Here is a 23850-nt window from a genome sequence, read left to right on the forward strand (position 1 = left end):
ACAACAAAGTTCTAAAGCTTAGTGATATATCAGACCTTTGCGGTCATATTTTGTTGTATTTTTGTAGCATTTCGCTTGATTGTAAAATATGTCAATCGGGAGGGTGTGTAGCGTTCATATGTTGTCATTATTCAGTGTTTTGTCCTTCATAGTTAATATTGTAAATCCCACATTCTTTATTTTCATGTACATCCTGGGTGTTTCATTCAGTAAAAAAAAATTGAAATTCCATTCCGTTTTTTTAGGCGATTTGTCATAACGTTTTTAGCATTCAATCAGACATTATTGTGAGGTTTTGTATTAGTGTTCCTAAATCCAATCAATCCAATCCACTTTATTTATATAGCACATTTGCACAACAAGAATGTTTCCAAAGTGCTGCACAGCCATGTTAAAAACAATATTAAAAACAATATTATGCTACACCAATGACTGAATAAAAACAAAGAATAAATGAATAGAAAACCAATACAGAGACAATATAAAAAATAAATATAATTAAAAGCGATTTTTAAAGGGTAAAACCAATTAAAACAGTAAAATAGACATCAAAATTTATTTAAAAAAAACCAAAACAAAAAAAACCACACAGGACAACAGAGGACAGAACAACCTAAAAATAGATATACCGGCCCCCAGACACATTTGTTTCTCTAAATGTGGCCCCCGAGTCAAAATAATTGCCCAGGCCTGTTCTAGATAATAAATGTTATTTAAACTGTATTTTGTGTGATCTGTAAAAAAAAAAGGGCCCCAACTAAATGATTGTTCTCTGAAGATGCTGAGGAGCAACATATTTAACATGCTGGCAAAAATGTAAACAAACAGGTAGTGGCGCCTTCCTGCTTGGCACACTTTGCACGCTGTCATTGTATTTTTCGACCACTAGAGGGTGCTACAGAGCCGCAACCATTCCTGTGAAGCGGCAGAAAAGCCACACACGACCGGAAGTGTACCTTTTGAAAGACACGACAGTACACATGTGAAGTCGGAAGAACGACACTTGCATATGTGATCATTCTAGAGTGTGAAAATATACGAAATGTTTGATGGAATAAAGAAAAAAAAGAGAATGATTGTGTCTACGTGATAGGTCAGGATCGAAGATCTTAATCTGAAATTTCCCCTCCTCGCCGGAAGTGGGTAGCTCAGCCATCTTGATTAGGGGGCGTGTCTGTGCGGACGGAGCTTGTCCCGGAGAGAAACACCTCCAGTGCTGGCGTGTCGCACTACACACCTTCTGCCGCTCCTCGGACGGACATTGACTTTTCTACTTTAGTCCACCGCCACAACGCGGTGTGTCTCAAGCCGCGAACATTTTCAACCAGAGAGGGGAGAAGAAGAAGAAGAAGAAACATGGCTACTACAACCTGCACGCGGTTCACGGACGAGTATCAGCTGTACGAGGAGTTGGGCAAGTGAGTTGGAGCACCAGACTGGCGCCGTGCGCACCTTGCCCGCCATGCCCGCCACTGAGGGGTGGGAGGCGGCCTGCCGAGCTCCGTGTAACCGCGGGGTCAGGCAGTGTGTGCGCGCGCAGCGTGCGTTTGTTTTTTGTTTGTTTTGTTTTGTTTTGTTTTGCTCTGGGAAATATATTAGTTACACCAGGGGAGCTACTTTTCAATTGATCAAGTCGTGGGGATCTACTTCATTCATATATATAATTTATATTTACTTATTTATGAAATATATGTTTTTGTTAACAAGTTAAATGTGTTTAATGATAATGCAAGCATGTTTAACACATATAGTTAATATTGTTAATAAGTTAAAGGTGTTTAAAGATAATGCAAGCATGTTTAACACATATAGTTAATATTGTTAACAAGTTAAAGGTGTTTAATGATAATACAAGCATGTTTAACACATATAGTTAATATTGCTAACAAGTTAAAGATGTTTAAAGATAATACAAGCATGTTCAACACATATAGTTAATATTGTTAACAAGTTAAAGGTGTTTAAAGATAATGCAAGCATGTTTAACACATAGTTAATATTGTTAAAGGTGTTTAAAGATAATACAAGCATGTTAAACACATATAGTTAATATTGCTAACAAGTTAAATGTGTTTAATGATAATGCAAGCATGTTTAACACATATAGTTAATATTGCTAACAAGTTAAAGATGTTTAAAGATAATACAAGCATGTTCAACACATATAGTTAATATTGTTAACAAGTTAAAGGTGTTTAAAGATAATGCAAGCATGTTTAACACATAGTTAATATTGTTAAAGGTGTTTAAAGATAATACAAGCATGTTAAACACATATAGTTAATATTGCTAACAAGTTAAATGTGTTTAATGATAATGCAAGCATGTTTAACACATATAGTTAATATTAATAAGTTAAAGGTGTTGCTAACAAGTTAAAGATGTTTAAAGATAATACAAGCATGTTTAACACATAGTTAATATTGCTAACAAGTTAAAGGTGTTCAAAGATAATACAAGCATGTTTAACACATATAGTTAATATTGTTAACAAGTTAAAGGTGTTTAAAGATAATGCAAGCATGTTTAACACATATAGTTAATATTGTTAACAAGTTAAAGGTGTTTAAAGATAATACAAGCATGTTTAACACAGTTAATATTGCTAACAAGTTAAAGGTGTTCAAAGATAATACAAGCATGTTTAACACATATAGTTAATATTGTTAACAAGTTAAAGGTGTTGAAAGATAATGCAATCATGTTTAACACATAGTTAATATTGTTAAAGGTGTTTAAAGATAATACAAGCATGTTTAACACATATAGTTAATATTGCTAACAAGTTAAATGTGTTTAAAGATAATACAAGCATGTTTAACACATATAGTTAATATTGTTAATAAGTTAAAGGTGTTTAATGATAATGCAAGCATGTTTAACACATATAGTTAATATTGTTAACAAGTTAAAGGCGTTTAAAGATAATGCAAGCATGTTTAACACATATAGTTAATATTGTTAACAAGTTAAAGGTGTTTAAAGATAATGCAAGCATATTTAACACATATAGTTAATATTGTTAACAAGTTAAAGGTGTTTAAAGATAATGCAAGCATGTTTAACACATATAGTTAATATTGTTAACAAGTTAAAGGTGTTTAAAGATAATGCAAGCATGTTTAACACATATAGTTAATATTGTTAACAAGTTAAAGGTGTTTAAAGATAATGCAAGCATATTTAACACATATAGTTAATATTGTTAACAAGTTAAAGGTGTTTAAAGATAATGCAAGCATGTTTAACACATATAGTTAATATTGTTAACAAGTTAAAGGTGTTTAAAGATAATGCAAGCATGTTTAACACATACAGTTAATATTGCTAACAAGTTAAAGGTGTTTAAAGATAATGCAAGCATGTTTAACACATATAGTTAATATTGTTAACAAGTTAAAGGTGTTTAAAGATAATGCAAGCATATTTAACACATATAGTTAATATTGTTAACAAGTTAAAGGTGTTTAAAGATAATGCAAGCATGTTTAACACATATAGTTAATATTGTTAACAAGTTAAAGGTGTTTAAAGATAATGCAAGCATGTTTAACACATACAGTTAATATTGCTAACAAGTTAAAGGTGTTTAAAGATAATGCAAGCATGCTTAACACATATAGTTAATATTGTTAACAAGTTAAAGGTGTTTAAAGATAATGCAAGCATGTTTAACACATAGTTAATATTGTTAACAAGTTAAAGGTGGTTAAAGATAATGCAAGCATGTTTAACACATATAGTTAACATTGCTAACAAGTTAAAGATGTTTAAAGATAATACAAGCATGTTTAACACATAGTTAATATTGCTAACAAGTTAAAGGTGTTCAAAGATAATACAAGCATGTTTAACACATATAGTTAATATTGTTAACAAGTTAAAGGTGTTTAAAGATAATGCAAGCATGTTTAACACATATAGTTAATACTGTTAACAAGTTAAAGGTGTTTAAAGATAATACAAGCATGTTTAACACAGTTAATATTGCTAACAAGTTAAAGGTGTTCAAAGATAATACAAGCATGTTTAACACATATAGTTAATATTGTTAACAAGTTAAAGGTGTTGAAAGATAATGCAATCATGTTTAACACATAGTTAATATTGTTAAAGGTGTTTAAAGATAATACAAGCATGTTTAACACATATAGTTAATATTGCTAACAAGTTAAATGTGTTTAAAGACAATACAAGCATGTTTAACACATATAGTTAATATTGTTAATAAGTTAAAGGTGTTTAATGATAATGCAAGCATGTTTAACACATATAGTTAATATTGTTAACAAGTTAAAGGCGTTTAAAGATAATGCAAGCATGTTTAACACATATAGTTAATATTGTTAACAAGTTAAAGGTGTTTAAAGATAATGCAAGCATGTTTAACACATATAGTTAATATTGTTAACAAGTTAAAGGTGTTTAAAGATAATGCAAGCATATTTAACACATATAGTTAATATTGTTAACAAGTTAAAGGTGTTTAAAGATAATGCAAGCATGTTTAACACATAGTTAATATTGTTAACAAGTTAAAGGTGTTTAAAGATAATGCAAGCATGTTTAACACATAGTTAATATTGTTAACAAGTTAAAGGTTTTTAAAGATAATGCAAGCATGTTCAACACATATAGTTAATATTGTTAACAAGTTAAAGGTGTTTAAAGATAATGCAAGCATGTTTAACACGTAGTTAATATTGTTAACAAGTTAAAGGTGTTTAAAGATAATGCAAGCATGTTTAACACGTATAGTTAGTATTGTTAACAAGTTAAAGGTGTTTAAAGATAATGCAAGCATGTTTAACACATATAGTTAATATTGTTAACAAGTTAAAGGTGTTTAAAGATAATGCAAGCATGTTTAACACATATAGTTAATATTGTTAACAAGTTAAAGGTGTTTAAAGATAATACAAGCATGTTTAACACATATAGTTAATATTGTTAACAAGTTAAAGGTGTTTAAAGATAATGCAAGCATATTTAACACATATAGTTAATATTGTTAACAAGTTAAAGGTGTTTAAAGATAATGCAAGCATGTTTAACACATAGTTAATATTGTTAACAAGTTAAAGGTGTTTAAAGATAACGCAAGCATGTTTAACACATAGTTAATATTGTTAACAAGTTAAAGGTTTTTAAAGATAATGCAAGCATGTTCAACACATATAGTTAATATTGTTAACAAGTTAAAGGTGTTTAAAGATAATGCAAGCATGTTTAACACATATAGTTAATATTGTTAATAAGTTAAAAGTGTTTAAAGATAATACAAGCATGTTCAACACATATAGTTAATATTGTTAACAAGTTAAAGGTGTTTAAAGATAATGCAAGCATGTTTAACACATATAGTTAATATTGTTTACAAGTTAAAGGCCTACTGAAATGAATTTTTTTTATTAAAACGGGGATAGCAGATCCATTCTATGTGTCATACTTGATCATTTCGCGATATTGCCATATTTTTGCTGAAAGGATTTAGTAGAGAACAACGACGATAAAGTTTGCAACTTTTAGTCGCTGATTAAAAAAAAAGCCTTGCCTATACCGGAAGTAGCGTGACGACACCGGAGGAAGGACTCCTCACATTTTCCCATTGTTTACACCAGCAGAGAGAGAGATTCGGACCGAGAAAGCGACGATTACCCCATTAATTTGAGCCAGGATGAAAGATTCGTGGATGAGAAACGTGAGAGTGAAGGACTAGAGTGCAATGCAGGACGCATCTTTTTTCATTCTGACCGTAACTTAGGTACAAGCTGGCTCATTGGATTCCACACATTCTCCTTTTTCTATTGTGGATCACGGATTTGTATTTTAAACCACCTCGGATACTATATCCTCTTGAAAATGAGAGTCGAGAACGCGAAATGGACATTCACAGTGACTTTTATCTCCACGACAATACATCAGCGAAGCACTTTAGCTACGGAGCTAACGTGATAGCATCGGGCTCAAATGCAGATAGAAACAAAAGAAATAAACCCCTGACTGGAAGGATAGACAGAAGATCAACAATACTATTAAACCATGGACATGTAAATACACGGTTAATAATATCCAGCTTGGCGAAGCTTAACAATGCTGTTGCTAACGACGCCATTGAAGCTAACTTAGCAACGGGACCTCACAGAGCTATGATAAAAACATTAGCGCTCCACCTACGCCAGCCAGCCCTCATCTGCTCATCAACACCCGTGCTCACCTGCGTTCCAGCGATCGACGGAAGGACGAAGGACTTCACCCGATCATCCGTGCGGTCGGCGGCTAGCGTCGGCTAGCGCGTCTGCTATCCAAGTCAAAGTCCTCCTGGTTGTGTTGCTGCAGCCAGCCGCTAATACACCGATCCCACCTACAGCTTTCTTCTTTGCAGTCTCCATTGTTCATTAAACAAATTGCAAAAGATTCACCAACACAGATGTCCAGAATACTGTGGAATTTCGAGATGAAAACAGAGCTTTTTTGTATTGGATTCAATGGTGTACCAATACTTCCGTTTAACTAGTGACGTCACGCGCATACGTCATCATACATAGACGTTTTCAACCGGAAGTTTAGCGGGAAATTTAAAATTGCACTTTTTTTACAGTCGTGGAATGAACACATTATTATGCCTAATTTGGACAACCAGGTATGGTGAAGATAAGGTCCTTTTTTTTTTAAATTAATCAAATAAAATAAGATAAATAAATTAAAAACATTTTCTTGGACAAAAAATAAAGTACAACAATATAAAAACAGTTACATAGAAACTAGTAATTAATGAAAATGAGTAAAATTAAGTGTTAAAGGTTAGTACTATTAGTGGAGCAGCAGCACGCACAATCATGTGTGCTTACGGACTGTATCCCTTGCAGACTGTATTGATATATATTGATATATAATGTAGGAAGCAGAATATTAATAACAGAAAGAAACAACCCTTTTGTGTGAATGAGTGTGAATGGGGGAGGGAGGTTTTTTGGGTTGGTGCACTAATTGTAAGTGTATCTTGTGTTTTTTATGTGGATTTAATAAAAAAATTTAAAAAATACAGATAATAAAAAAAACGATACCGATAAGTTCCGATATTACATTTTAAAGCATTTATCGGCCGATAATATCGGCAGGCCGATATTATCGGACATCTCTAATTATATATCAATATATATCAATACAGTCTGCAAGGGATACATTCTGTGCTTCCTACATTATATATCAATATATATCAATACAGTCTGCAAGGGATACAGTCCGTAAGCACACATGATTGTGCGTGCTGCTGCTCCACTAATAGTACTAACCTTTAACACTTAATTTTACTCATTTTCATTCATTACTAGTTTCTATGTAACTGTTTTTATATTGTTTTACTTTCTTTTTTATTCAAGAAAATGTTTTCACTTTATTTATCTTATTTTATTTTATTTTTTAAAAAAAGTACCTTATCTTCACCATACCTGGTTGTCCAAATTAGGCATAATAATGTGTTAACTCCACGACTGTATATATCGGTATCGGTAATTAACAGTTGGACAATATCGGAATATCGGATATCGGCAAAAAAGCCATTATCGGACATCCCTATTTTCTTTGTTTAAAAATGGAACAAGCAAATTCGGAAAATGTACAAATCATAATATTGTTTTTTTTTTTTACACTTACATGTTACGGTTAATAGTATTCTACCTTTATTTGTCGTTATTTATACTTTCTGAATAAATAATGTGGTAATGTCCATCAGTCAACGCATTGGTGTTGATTTTCAATCTATCAAGATAAAAATAATATCAAAATCAAACTACAGGATGTTATTTATGTACTTTGCTCATTTTCCTTGACTGGTGCGATAACGTGGTTTATTATTTTTTTTATACATATGTAGCATCATCTGCAAAGATACAAATAATTGCTATTGCGACATCTAGTGGACACATTTAGAACAGCAGTTTCTTTCATTAAAAAATCTTGGCAAATTTTTAGACATAGCAAACTCATTCCGCAGGCCGGTTAAAACCTGTTCGCAGGCCTGATCCGGCCCGCGGGCCGTACGTTAGACACCCCTGAGTTACACACTTATATGTAGACAAACGTTAATATGAATTATTATTATTAAGACAAATATTATTCTTATTAATTTGTGCTCATGAATTTGGCAACATACTTTTGAATGAAATACTTCTTTTACTATTGAACTTGTATGGAACCCCTAAGTCAGGGGTGTGAAACGTAAGGCCCGGGTGTTATCCGAGTTTGCTAAGTATAAAAATGAGCCAAAATGTTTGAATGATAGAAACTGCTGTTCTAACAGGCCTGCGGAATGAGTTTGCTAAGTACAAAAATGAGCCCAAATTTTGGAATGAAAGAAACTGTCTTATTCAGGGGTCCCCAAACTACGGCCCGGGGGCCGGATACGGCCCCCCAGCATCCAAAATCCGGCCCGCGGGAAGTCCCAAGTTAAAAAAAATAAATATATATATATATACATATATATATATTTTTTTTAATTATTTTTTTTAAAATGTGTCCTTACTAGTCCATTTTCTACCGTCTCCTAGCCACTCAGGCAAATCATAATGTCTAAAAATGCATTTTATCATAGATAACGTGACATGCAGCAAGTGCGCTCTTTAAGTCAATTAGTGCGCGAGGAATATATATGTATGAATACATATATATATATATATATATATATATATATATATATATATATATATATATATATATATATATATATATATATATATATATACACACATATAGACACATATACACATATATATGTATATATACTAGGGCTGCAACTAACGATTAATTTGATAATCGATTAATCTGTCGATTATTACTTCGATTAATCGATTAATAATCGGATAAAAGAGACAAACTACATTTCTATCCTTTCCAGTATTTTATTGGAAAAAAAACAGCATACTGGCACCATACTTATTTTGATTATTGTTTCTCAGCTGTTTGTACATGTTGCAGTTTATAAATAAAGGTTTATTTTAGAAAAAACAAACAAACAATTTTTTAATTTTTTTAATTTTTATTTTTTTTTTTAAAAGCCTCTGCGCATGCGCATAGCATAGATCCAACGAATCGATGACTAAATTAATCGGCAACTATTTTTATAATCGATTTTAATTAGAGACGTCTGATAATATCGGTCTGCCGATATTATCGGCCGATAAATGCGTTAAAATGTAATATCGGAAATTATCTGTCTCGTTTTTTTTATTATCAGTATCGGTTTTTTTTTGTTTTTGTTTTGTTTTTATTTTATTTTTTTTATTAAATCCACATAAAAACACAAGATACACTTACAATTAGTGCACCAACCCAAAAAACCTCCCTCCCCCATTCACACTCATTCACACAAAAGGGTTGTTTCTTTCTGTTATTAATATTCTGGCTCCTACATTATATATCAATATATATCAATACAGTCTGCAAGGGATACAGTCCGTAAGCACACATGATTGTGCGTGCTGCTGCTCCACTAATAGTACTAACCTTTAACAGTTAATTTTACAAATTTTCATTCATTACTAGTTTCTATGTAACTGTTTTTATATTGTTTTACTTTCTTTTTTATTCAAGAAAATGTTTTTAATTTATTTATCTTATTTTATTTGATTCATTTTTTAAAAAAGTACCTTGTCTTCACCATACCTGGTTGTCCAAATTAGGCATAATAATGTGTTAATTCCACGACTGTATATATCGGTTGATATCGGTATCGGTTGATATCGGTATCGGTAAATAAAGAGGCATATCGGCAAAAAGCCATTATCGGACATCCCTAGTATATATACATATATACACATACATATATATATACATGGACATATACATAGACATATACATATATACACACACATATATACACATTTACATATACATATATACACACACACACACATTTACATATAATATAATATATATATATATATATATTTAAAAAAAAAAATATATATATAAGAATATATATATATATATAAATATATATATATATATATATATATATATATATATATATATATATATATATATATATATATATATATATATATATATATATACATACACATAGATATATATATATATATACATATATATATATATATATATATATATATATATATATATGTATATATATATATACATATATATAGCGCGGCCCCCAGCCAAATTGTTTTACCCCAATGCGGCCCTGGAGTCAAAAAGTTTGGGGACCCCTGGTCTTATTGTTCAGCTTGCATGGTAGTTTCTAACAAAATAGTAAATGACCATGTTTTTGTTTTGGAGCTGGGCCCCAAGGACTAGGTGTGCCCTGGGTTCCCAAATGATTAAATACGCCCCTGAGGAAAACAACACCCATGCATAAGGCTCCACGCAATACTAGGAATAAGAAAACATATTAAACAAAGCAATTCCAATAAGACTTAGGGCAGGGGTGTCAAAGTCATTTTAGATGGGGGGGCCACATGGAGAAAAATCCACTCCCAAGTGGGCCGGACTGGTAAAATCACGGCATGATAACTTCAAAATAAAGACAACTTCTGATTGTTTTCTGAAAATGTACAAATTATAATGTTGTTTTTTTACACTTACATGTTACGGTTAATAGTATTCTACCTTTATTTGTCATTATTTATTCGTTCTGAATAAATTATGTGGTAATGTTCATCAGTCAACTCATTGGTGTTCATTTTCAATCTATCAAGATAACAACACAATATCAAAATCAAATTACAGGATGTTATTTATGTAGTTTGCTCATTTTCCTCGACCGGTGCACTAACATCATGTGATTCCGTAACAGACAAACGTATTGGAGCGGTTATGAGAGGTTTCATTAAAGATGAACGTGTTTGGTCAACACAGCAAGAGCGACTGTCAGTGCAAGCTGCAAGTGGAGAGCCACGCTTTAAAGCACGTCACTTGGTCAACTATTGCAGGGGTCGGCAACCTTTACCACTCAAAGAGCCATTTTGGCAAGTTTCACAAATTAAAGAAAGTAATGGGAGCCACAAAATTTTTTTTTAAATGAAAAACACCGCATACAGAGCTTAAATGCTTTGTGCTATGTTAACCAGGGGTCTCCGACACACGCACCGGCACGCACTTTAATGTGGAAATTGGATGTTAGTGCAGCCCGCGAGTTTTGAATGAATGGCGCTTGATAGCGTCATACTTGCCAACCCTCTCATTTTTCCCGGGAGACTCCCGAATATCAGAGTGTGATGACACTACATTTGGCGCCCTCTACAGTCTGCCCTAACAGTGTACCTGCTCGACCACACGTAGAATGCAATTTCAGCTTGCTCACGTAAGTGACAGCAAGGCGTACTAACTCAGCAGCCACACATCTTACACTGACGGTACCAATACCCAGAATCCCATGCAGCCCTAACTCTTCCGCTCAACCAACGCACGGAGAGGGGGGGAGGGGGGTTGATGTGTGGGGAGATTTGGTGGTAGCGGTGTAGACCGGAAGAGTTAGGGCTGCATGGGATTCTGGGTAATGGTTGTGTTGTGTTTATGTTGTGTTACGGTGGGATGTTCTCCAGAAATGTGTTTTTCATTCTTTTTTGGTGTGGGTTCACAGTGTGGCGCATATTTGTAACGTAACAATGTTAAAGTTGTTTGATACGGCTACTGTCAGTGTAAGCTGTGTGGGTGATGAGTAAGTATGCTTTGCTGTCTCCTGTGTGTGCAAGTAATAACAACATGCAACATGTGGCTGGACTGGCAGGCTGTATGTAAATGCTATAGAGGACAATTACTGCAGTGCAATTAGGGCACTCCCTTTATTTAGTAATTAGAGTGTAAATAGGTTAATGTGAATGTCACACCCCCTTTCGATCGACATGTTTTACAATCAAGTGAAACGCAACAAAAATATAACAAACCGTGAAATATGAACGCGAAGGGTACAAAATAAACCCACCTACAATCTGATACATCTGATATTTGCTGAATTTCCCCCAGGGGTCAATAAAGTACTTTCTATTCTATTCTATTCTATATATCACTAAGTTTTAGAACTTTGTTGTGAAAATCTCCTTCCGCGTCTGTGGAAACGCTTCCCGCCCACACTGCTTGGTGCCTCGTCTGAGCTGCTGTGACGTAGATGACCAAAGTAACTAATTAGATGACCATAGTAACTAATTAGATGACCATAGTAACTAATTAGATGACCATAGTAACTAATTAGATGACCATAGTAACTAATTAGATGACCATAGTAACTGGTATATCATCCATAAGCGCAGGTTCCAAGCATTGAAATAGTTAGTATAGTTGAAGACTTACGGTCATTAGAAAACATCACTGCACATTATAATGGTAGCTAAACTTTCCATCTTAAAGATCTAAAAAAATGATTTGGGAATGTCCGGCGGGCCCCCGGGCCTTAATTTGCCCAGGTCTGGACTAGTCTATTGTGTGAGAAGGAACTGTCGAGAAGTATTTCATTATATTTTTGAAGTGTACAAATTAAGACAAAAACAAATAATTGTTTTAAGTAGAAGGAAACGTTATTAAACATTCGTTATTCAGACATTTTGGGGCCCCTGGAAATCTCGGGGTCCCTATGCTTGCCTAATGGTAAGTATGCCACTATTATCAGAAAAGCCCCCAATGGAATCGCGCCATTTATTATTGGGACCCAAGCCCGGCGGTGCAGGCACCCTATCGGAATTTATTTTCCTTAATATTAGTGAAACCACACGGTTGCTCTTTTAGAATTGCTCCATTTATTTAAAGGCCTCCTGAAAGCCACTACTAGCGACCACGCAGTCTGATAGTTTATATATCAATGATGAAATCTTAACATTGCAACACATGCCAATACGGCCGGGTTAGCTTATAAAGTGACATTTTAAATTTCCCGCCACACTTCGGGTTGAAAAAGCCTTCGAAGGATGACGTATGCGCGTGACGTAGCCCGGGGAACGGAGGTATGCCTTCTCCATTGAATACAATACAAAAAAGCTCTGTTTTCATTTCATAATTCCTCATTATTCTGGACATCTGTGTTGGTTAATCTTTTGCAATTTGTTTAATGAACAATGGAGGCTGCAAAGAAGAACGTTGTAGGTGGCTGTAGCAACACAAGGACCACTTACTCGGATAGCAGACGCCTAGCCGATGCTAGCAGACGCCTAGCCGATGCTAGCAGACCCACCGCACGGATGATCTGGTGAAGTCCCTCGTCGCGCCGTCAATCGCCGGAACGCAGGTGAGCACGGGTGTTGATGAGTAGAGCAGATGAGGGCTGGCTGGCGTAGGTGGAGCGCTAATGTTTTTATCATAGCTCTGTGAGCTCCGGTTGCTAAGTTAGCCTTAGCGTCGTTAGCAACAGCATTGTTAAGCTTTGCCAGGCTGAGATCTATTAACCGTGTAGTTACATGTACATGGTTTAATAGTATTGTTGATCTTCTGTCTATCCTTCCAGTCAGGGATTTATTTATTTTGTTTCTATCTGCATTTGAGACAGATGCTATCACGTTAGCTCATGCTAAAGAGCTTCGTCGATGTATTGTCGTGGAGATAAAAGGCACTGTGAATGTCCATTTCGCGTTCTCGACTCTCATTTTCAAGAGGATATAGTATCCCAGGTGGTTTAAAATACAAATCCGTGATCCACAATAGAAAAAGGAGAGAGTGTGGAATCCAATGAGCCAGCTTGTACCTAAGTTACGGTCAGAGCGAAAATAAACATGTATTTCACTGCATTCTAGTCCGTCACTCTAACGTTCCTCATCCACGAATCTTTCATCCTCGCTCAAATTAATGGGGTAATCGTCGCTTTCACGGTCCGAATAGCTCTAGCTGCGTTGAAAACAATAGGAAAATATGAGGGAGTGAACAACTGACAACGTCACGCTACTTCCGGTAGGTTGTTTTTTTTATCAGAGACCAAAAGTTGCGAACTTTATCGACGTTGTTCTATACTAAATCCTTTCAGCAAAAATATGGCAATATCGCGAAATGATCAAGTATGACACATAGAATGGATCTGCTATCCCCGTTTGAATAAAAAAAATTCATTTCAGTAGGCCTTTAAAGGGAACTGCACTTTTTTTTTGGAATGATGTCCATCATTCACAATCCTTAGGTGAGAGAACCACGCGTGTTTTGTTTTTTAAATTAATTCCAACTTGTAAATAAACGCTAGCAAGAGTCAGCTAACAATAGTAAGAGTCGCTCTATTCCGCCTATAAAGCGCTTTAAAAAACCTCCAAAAACCTCCATTAATGTTTTTTATACACACTCTAAGTATATAAATAATGTAGTAACAGGCACATTCATAATAACATGCAATATTTACCCATTTTGCTCATTTTAAGCATAGGGCGGTGCATTCATTTCACAGAAGCATCCAAACATTTGCTATTTCCTTCAACAACAACAACAACTACTACTACTAATCATGCAGACTTCATGGGAGATAACTACTACTTTGGGACAACTTATGATCCAGGACCTTAATATTCACTAAATGCTAACTGTTGCCAATTGCCAACAAAGATAAATATTAGGGTAAATGTAAATATTAGGATAAATGCGTTAAAATGTAATATCGGAAATTATCGGTATCGTTTTTTTATTGTCTGTATCGTTTTTATTATTTTTTTATTTTTTATTTTTTTAAATCCACATAAAAAACACAAGATACACTTACAATTAGTGCACCAACCCAAAAAACCTCCCTCCCCCCATTTCTTTCTGTTATCAATATTCTGGTTCCTACATTATATATCAATATATATCAATACAGTCTGCAAGGGATACAGTCCGTAAGCACACATGATTGTGCGTGCTGCTGCTCCACTAATAGTACTAACCTTTAACAGTTCATTTTACTCATTTTCATTAATTACTAGTTTCTATGTAAGTGTTTTTATATTGTTTTACTTTCTTTTTTATTCAAGAAAATGTTTTTAATTTAGTTATCTTATTTTATTATTTTTTTTAAAAAGTACCTTATCTTCACCATACCTGGTTGTCCAAATTAGGCATAATAATGTGTTAATTCCACCACTGCATATATCGGTTGATATCGGTATCGGTAATTAAAGAGTTGGACAATATCGGAATATCGGATATCGGCAAAAAGCCATTATCGGACATCCCTAATAAATATTTTTGCGTCACTCCAAAAACGCTAACTTTTGTTTGTTTTTTTGTACGTGTCTCACAGGGGAGCCTTTTCGGTGGTGCGCAGATGCGTGAAGCTGTGCACAGGGCAGGAATACGCCGCCAAAATCATCAACACCAAAAAGTTATCTGCGAGAGGTAAGCGCTACCAAAAAAACAGACTTTCGTTTTTTCTTGTGCTTGCTTGTTCGGAGGAGATGCATCTTCTGCTGGAAAATCGTAAAAACAGGACGTTAAAAATCCTTGGTCAGTTGAAGTCGTCGCTCTAACAGTGAAAAGCATGATTGTCAGGTTCAAACACTGATGACATCTATTATTAAACAAGACAAGAAGCAAGGAATTAAACAGAGACAGAATTACATTTAGTTAAAGACCAATGATTGTCACACACACACTAGGTGTGGCGAAATTATACTCTGCATTTGACCCATCACCCTTGATCACCGCTTGGGAGGCGAGGGGAGCAGTGAGCAGCAGCGGTGGCCACGCCCGGGAATCATTTTTGGTGATTCAACCCCCAATTGATGCTGAGTGCCAAGCAGGGAGTTAATGGCTCCAATTTTTATAGTCTTTTGATATGACTCGGCCGGGGTTTGAACTCACAACCTACCCATCTCAGGGTATTGTTACAATGGCCAAAAATATTCAATATACTTGTTAAATAAAACCTCTTTCTTTCTTTCTTTAGTTTATTTCGAACATGAACACACTTACAGCATAACACATCACCCAGTTTCATATCATTTCACTTCACATCATGTCCGAAAAGGAGTAGGAAGAAGCAAAGTTTATTTAATCCTCCTACCCCTTTCCCACTTTAGAGCGTTTACAAATATATAGGATCATTTACTGACCTTTTTATAATAAAATAACATCTGTGAATTAGTACACACAACAGTTTTGTAATATGTAATTAATTAATTCAGTCATTATTAACATACCGAGATGAAGAATATCTTATTTTCAATAAGGTTGAAAGTAATAATAATAATATATTTTATTTGTAAACAGCACTTTACATTGAGTAAACAACCTCAAAGTGCTACAGTGTATTAAAAATAAATAAAATAAAAAATAAAGATGTGAAAAAAAAAAAAAAAAAAAACTAGAACAGCAAAATAGCTAAAACTAGTATGCATATATTAAAAAAAAGGCTTTTTTAAAAAGAAGGGTTTTTAAACCTTTTTTAAAAGCATCCACAGTCTGTGGTGCCCTCAGGTGGTCAGGGAGAGAGTTCCACAGACTGGGAGCGGCGGAGCAGAAAGCCCGGTCTCCCATTGTTCGTAGCTTTGTCCTCGGAGGTTGGAGGAGGTTACGGAGGTGTCGTGTGGAGGATTTGGGGGTGACTATTTCTCATAAGTCTTCTTCTTTGTACTTTGTAAGCACTATTCATTTGAACATCCTCTTAAACTGGATCATATCAGCAGTGTTGGGTTAGTTACTGAAAACCAGTAATTAGTTACAATTACTAGTTACTTAATTTCAAAAGTAACTCAGTTACTAACTCAGTTACTTACATCAAAAAGTAATGCGTTACTGTGAAAAGTAACTATTTAGTTACTTATTTTTTTCTTCTTTTTTTTTTAAAGCTCCCATTAATGCCCTTTTAGCCTTCATTACAATACTGTTATTGCACTGGAGAATAATACAATCTGTTGATCAACTTGACGTGCATTTTTATTTTCATTTTAACATAATTAATGAAAAACAGTGCAACATAAAAAGGCATTTCTCCTTTCTTTAAACTTGGACCAATGACCATTAATAAAAAACAACTTAAAGTGCAACATAAGAAGGCACATCATCTTCCTTGAAACATAGATAGTGAAATAAAGCCTGATGCTGCTGTCTTCCACACTTGGAGTCATGGATTGTACAATCCTTGTTTTCAGTGGCAGGATCATTGACACAGATGGTGAAGTTTCAGTGCTCAGTAGAGATGTAACACTTTTGAGGGGTTTAAGCACCTGGAGGACCTCCTCTGCCACTCTCACATCATCATCAGACAGGTTGATGACGTCTTTGACATTTTTCTTCAGGGTGTTGTGGGTTGTTCAAGCTCCTCCGTTACTCCGCTCGCCATGACCACGCTGTGTGTGGACTGAACGTGCATGCGAACAACCTTTTTGTTTTGTTTTATATATCAAACCGCGGATCACGTGTGTCCCCCCCCCCCCCCCCCACACCCACACCCAGACACACACACACACACGCCTCTTTTCTTCTCTCCGGCATGTGACAGAGGAAGATTCAGAAGAACGACACCGCAGCGCATCAGTTTCTAGCCGATACTACATAAAAAATAACGCAGTAACGCATCATGTAGTAACGGTAACTGAGTTACTGAATATAAAAAAATAACGCGTTAGATTACTAGTTACCGCCGAAACTAACGGTGTTACAGTAACGCGTTACAAAGTAACGCGTTAGTCCCAACACTGCATATCAGTACATTGTTTAACTTCATTACTTAATCCATTCCATCATTTAATTCCACATACTGATATGCTAAAGGTTCTAAGTGTTGTACGTGCATACAAATGTTTGCCTTGTACTTGATGAATATTTAGGCCTACTACACTCCTGTATTTGAATGTGGTACTTGGAGAGCCGAGTCTTTTTTGAACCACTGATCACGACCACAAGCGAGTGTTTTAAATGTAGATTAAAATCTTCACCGGTCCCCTTTAAGCTGCTAATGTTTGATGCCCAAGTCAATGATAACCTCCGACTTGTCGATACTAGCTCAAATTAATTAACTGACTTTTTCCAACCGCCAATAAAGCTTCTTTGCTAACGCTAACGTTAGCACATGCTGGCTTGCAAACGAACGCCACATGCCCTAACACTGTGCTCTACATGGCAATTAACATCTAATTGATTAAAAGGCTTTCCTCTCTGTGACCAAATGGTACCGACCCACGAGGTGTATCGGGTTATTATTGGATCGTTCACCCCAGGAGAAGGCGGTGCTGCTGGGCGTGCCATTATAGGTGGTGAAGTCAGTGCAAGGAGCATGTTTTAACGAGATTAAATCCATCCTGGGTTATCCTGCTGCTATTAGCAGGAGGCTAACAGCTAATCCCTGTGATTGGCTCCACGAGACCTGCACGGAATAAATAATTCACCCCCACAAGTTGCGCTATCATGGCGAACGTCTCCTTAAATCTGTCTTGTATAGAAGATGTGAGCCGACTGGTTGATGGTCGGAAGTCGATGTCGGGAGCCGTGTTCCATTAATCAGCTGCTACTGACGGTCCCGGACACAAGGCTGAAGCTTAGAGGTGACAGAGCTTTCGCTGCTGCTGCTCCCAAGCTCTGGAACGACCTACCTCTGAGTGTTAGACAAGCCTCCTCTCTTCCTGTTTTTAAATCTCTCTTAAAAACATACTTTTATTCCATGGCTTTTAACACTGAGTGATATCCATCCTGCAATGGCGCCCCATAATGCACCTGCTGTGAACCTGTTTTTATATTTTATTTATTTATTTTTTGTGGTGTTCTGTTTGTGTTGTGTTGTGTTTGCTCGGTTCTCGTATTATTTTAACCTGCCCATTGTACAGCACTTTGGCTACCCCTGTGGTAAATTTTAAATGTGCTTTATAAATAAAGTTGATTTGATTTGATTAAGCCTAGGTTCTATTAATAGCTTCATGACCTATTAGGGGTGTAACGGTACGTGTATTTGTATTGAACCGTTTCGGTACGGGCGTTTCGGTTCGGTTCGGAGGTGTACCGAACGAGTTTCCACACGAACATATTAAGTAGCCACAGCACCCAGCATTGTCCCACCCACACAACCATCTGATTGGTTACAAACAGAGCGGTAACAGCCAATCAGCAGTGTGTATTCAGAACGCATGTAGACAGTGCTTAGCGTTTAGCAGGTAATCATCAGGCCGCGGACTCTCCCCAAATGATAATAAACACCTCCCAGTCAACTACTAGTAACATCACTATGAGCCCGTTGACCTTCTAGAAATATAAACGGCAGCTCAGCTCGCTCGCAGGTGAAGGCTAATTCGCTTTTAGCGTAACATTAGCTCATTTTGCGGTGTGTGTGTGTGTGTGTTACGGACAGCAAAGCCCTGTCTGTCTGTTATTTCACTTGACCTTTTTCTGTGTTGATTGAGCTGTGTTGAAGCAGCAAAAAAGGACATTATGTTAAATGAAGAGTTTCTGTCTCTGATAGTTGATATAATAATGTAAGTGCATCATTAAGCCTACATGAACTCCATGGTGTTCAGGGATGAATAGTCTCTCCTATTGCTATTGTACTATTTTTTCAGCTATAGTTACATGAATCATTAGTAATGCAGCAGCCTAGTTTTGAATGGCAGGGTCCCTGCTATCACATGTTGATAAAAATATAACATTTACATCATAAAAATCAACTACAGGCTTCCCAAATGCTGTTTAATGTTGCACTTTTTATATGTCGAAGAAAAGTTTTGTCCTTTTATTTAATCTGAGCAACAACTTGAGGCAGTTTAATGTTGATTAACGTGGGCAGAATTATTATAGTGTTCCCAATGCTAAAAGGATAAAGCCATTGTTTACAAATTTGGTAAATAAATAACCAAAAAATGTATATTTTGTTGTTTTCTTGCTGTACCGAAAATGAACCGAACCGGAATTTTTGTGTACCGTTACACCCCTCTGACCTATGTGACATAAGCTGCTTTGACAAACGTTAAAACACGCGTGTCCACTCTGCCGAGCGTTATCTGCACTCTCCCACTCGGCGTGTTGGGGGACCCCAACCCAACAAAGCCCAGCGTGGTTATCTGGCGTCAGACAGCCTGTATGGTTTGCTACCTGTCCTTTTCAAAACCTTGACATCCTTCACACCCACGGCTGCTGTCGGTGTGTCCCACTGGCCCGATAACGCTTCGTAGCCTCCGCGTTCCTCACAACTTTTTTTTTTTTTTTTTTGCATCTAAAGTGGAGCAGCGACGATGCGAGAGAACTAATTTAGGCCTCCGTTTATCATTTCCCTACGTGCTTTCTTTCTTGCTACATGTTAGCAACTCAGCAGAGTTCTTAAGATGCTCTAACGAGGCCTATTTAGTGCAGCATGAATTATATACACAGCACCCGGAAATTATTCACGACGCTTCAGTTTTTTCACATTTTGTTATGTAACAGCCTTACTCCAAAATGGATAAAATTCATTTTTGTCCTCAGAATTATACAGACAATACCCCATAATTACATTGTGAAAATTTGTTTTTATTTTTATGTTTTGATTTATTAAAAACAGACAACAAAAACAAAAATCACATGTACAGTTTCACCAATCCCACTTTGCCCATTCCTCTTTGCAGCACCTGTTAAGTTAAAGTACCAATGATTGTCACACACACACTAAGTGTGGTGAAATTTGTCCTCTGCATTTGACCCATCCCCTGGTTCACCCCCTGGGAGGTGAGGGGAGCAGTGGGCAGCAGCGGTGCTGCGCCCGGGAATCATTTTTGGTGATTTAACCCCCAATTCCAACCCTTGATGCTGACTGCCAAGCAGAGAGGCAACGGGTCCCATTTTTATAGTCTTTGGTATCACTCGGCCGGGGTTTGAACTCACAACCTACCCATCTCAGGGCGGACACTCTAACCACTAGGCCACTGAGTAGGCTAAGCACCATCAGGTTTGATGGGAAATGCTGGTTTTCATCTCAATTGAGGAGAAACGTCTGGGCTGTACTCTTTGTACAGTCTCCCACCACGCTCTGACGAAAGATTGTACGCCTCCTCTTTTATTTGGACTTTCCCTGATTACATGGCAACAGCTGTTTCTAAAGGAAGGGGGTCGTAAACAGCCGTCGCCTTTGGTTACAAAACAGTTTAAAGAAAAGGTGCCTGGAGGGGAGTTAGGTCCTGCTTCCTCTCTGCTTTGTAGATCTCGGGTCAAGACACAATCTTCCTGTGGATTACAATACATCAAAGAAACTGACACCTTCATGTCGCTTCCCGTCCTACACAGTGGAGTTTTACAAGCCTTTTGATTGGTAAGATCAAAGACAGCTATTGTCTGCTCGCCGGGAACTCATTGAAACACAAAGTTTTGTTAAAACTTAGATACAATTATTCTGACACTTTGTCTCATCAGACCAGAGAATTTAGTTTCTAATGGTCTGAGAGTCTTCCAGGTGCATTTTGGCAAACTTTTTACAAAAAAAATTGCTTCCGTCTGGCCACTCTGCCCTACAGGCCTGATTGGTGGTGTGCTGCAGAGATGGTTGTCCTTCTGGAAGGTTCTCCTCTCTCCACAGAGAAATCAGTGTTTCCCATAAACTGCCAAGATACCTGTGGCGGTGGGGGCGTGGCTATGGGCGTGGTCACCATGACATCATCGAGTAATTTGCATAATTTACTACAATGATTTGATTTTCTCTAAAAAGGCTCAAAAAATGTGTACTTACTAATTAATAATAACAGTTTTGTTTTAAACGTCCATCCATCCATCCATCCATCCATCCATCCATCCATTTTACAATATAATTACAACACTTTATGTACATATTTATATACAGATTTGAACAATAAGTTATTCACTGAAATATATGTATTAATTTTGGTTCTTACAAAAAATATATCTTATAAAATATAAAAGCTAAAATGTCTCAAAGCTCTGCCCCTTTAATTAGTGCATACTAAATAATTTAACTTTAGCCTACTACTACAACCATATTATTTACCAGCAACATAAAGTGAAACAGAGGCAGAAGTGTCCTGCCACAGTCAGTAACAAATAAACAGAAAACAGTAGTGGTCAAATACAAATAAGGCAACAAGAGAAGTATCCTACACTTCTCTTTCGTAAAGTAAATGTGAACAGCCTATATGGGCATCTACATCAACTATATGATTTGCCTGAGAAGCTGGACAGGACAAAAAAAAAAAAAAAAAAAAATTTTTTAAATTTATTTAATTTTTTAAATTTTTTTAATTTTTTATTTGTGGCGGACGTAATTCTTTCGTGGCGGGCCGCCACAAATAAATGAATGTGTGGGAAACCCTGGAAATGCTGTAGGTCTGACAGAGTGACCATCATCGGGTTCTTGGTCACATCCCTGACTAGCCTAAGATGAATGCAGCAATGTTTAGAGACATTCTGGATGAAAAGCAACGCTTCTCATCCAACCTGATGGAGCTTGAGAGGTGCTGCAAAGAGGAATGAGAGAAACTGCCCAAAGATATAGGTGTGCCAAGCTTGTGGCATTGTTAGGGATGATACTCGAAACCGGTTTTCCCGGTTGTTTGATAAGAAAAGAACCGAGTCCTCGGACTCGAATCCCTTTTTGAGAACCGGTACCCGTTATCGAGACCACTATAGTAAAGGAAAAGAGTTGATTCTTTATTCGAATCCCGTCCCGACCAGAAATGCTCCGTGGGACATCACAATAAATGACGTCACGTAGCTCAGTCATTAGGCGCAGATAGCGAAAGCAGGAAAACAATGGACGGGAAAAAGCGCTCCAAGGTGTAATAAAGTTCAAAACAAAAGGTATAATCCATCGAATAACTTTACTGAGAGATTTTAGCAGGGTAAAACACATGACCAACACTTTTACGACCAACCGGAAACATAGCAACCAGGCTAGCAACGCACCTCCTTTACGGCAGCTGTCGCAACGTTCTTAAAACAACCGCAGCACATACATATATATACAACACATCTCCCTTTTTTAACTTTTGTTTCTCTTTCCTTGTAAACAAAACACAATCACACTGTAGATGTGTTGTCTGTCTAATTATAAATAATGCAGACGAGGCGTGTTGGCTGAGTTCTTGACATTTACTTTCACAGCGTGGCAACATGCAACACTTTTCGGGGCTACCGCGCATGCTCGTCACTCCCGTTGCATGCTGGGTAGTGTAGTTGTTATATTCCCTAGCTCATAACATTTTTCCCCCATAAAGAAATAATGTTAACTCAATAAAGTGTATTTCTTTTTTTAGCTTTAACTTTTCATTTATTAGCATTGTAACCACATTTGCAAAGAACTTTTCTCTTCATAGAATGTTCTTTCAATAAAGAAATAAAGTGCAAAAATGTCAAAGCATCATAACAAACAGTTATGTTCCAATAGCAGCAGAAGTGCACTTTTTGGAGAGCTGTATTATTTTCAGTTTTGTGCCCAAGGGACTGATTTTATTTAACACTATATTTTTATTTATACACCTATAGTGATCACAGAGACAGGTTGTTTTTGTGTTACTGTATATATTTGTTTTTCTGAAAAATCCCACTTAATATACTTTGGGTAACAACAGTCAATATTTATTTTTTTTATTTTATTTTTTTAGGTGGGTAACAATCAATATTTATTTATTTATTAGATTTTATTTTTTTATTATGTAATAACAGTGAGCTTTTGTTAAACCAAATATTGTGTGTTTTTTTCCATATACAACAACCTATCTGGACTCCATAAGAGAATCGATAAGGAATCGGTTCGATAAGAGGATTGGATAATAGGCTCGAACTCGATAATTTCTTATCAAACATCATCCCTAGGCATCGTATTCAAAAAGACGCATACATAAAAAAATTTAAAAAAGTTTTTTATTAATCACTGTTAACATACAACAAATCTGTTATTAATCAGTATTAATATATATTTTCTAAATCGTTATGCCATATTTTCAATTGTTGCTGCTTACTGTGCAATGTACTTTGTTGAGCATT

The 23850-nt window shown here is 36.0% G+C and overlaps 1 protein-coding gene across 17 annotated transcripts in view; it reads left to right on the forward strand.

The window, feature by feature from the left end:
* Positions 1–1153: 1153 nt before the first annotated feature.
* Positions 1154–23850, forward strand: part of LOC133632149 (calcium/calmodulin-dependent protein kinase type II subunit beta-like) — a 231670-nt gene continuing 208973 nt past the window's right edge. For 6 of the 17 annotated variants that reach the window (XM_062024406.1, XM_062024407.1, XM_062024409.1 and 3 more), the window contains exons 1-2: positions 1157–1418; positions 15203–15297. In XM_062024406.1, coding sequence (XP_061880390.1) covers positions 1357–1418; positions 15203–15297 — 157 coding nt within the window. In that variant the 5' untranslated portion in view covers positions 1157–1356. Of the gene's footprint in view, positions 1419–15202; positions 15298–23850 lie in introns of all 17 variants that reach the window. The other 11 variants (XM_062024402.1, XM_062024399.1, XM_062024403.1 and 8 more) reach the window with 5 other exon arrangements.

This window comes from Entelurus aequoreus, linkage group LG17, assembly GCF_033978785.1.
Source record: "Entelurus aequoreus isolate RoL-2023_Sb linkage group LG17, RoL_Eaeq_v1.1, whole genome shotgun sequence".
Taxonomy (NCBI): Eukaryota; Metazoa; Chordata; class Actinopteri; order Syngnathiformes; family Syngnathidae; genus Entelurus; species Entelurus aequoreus.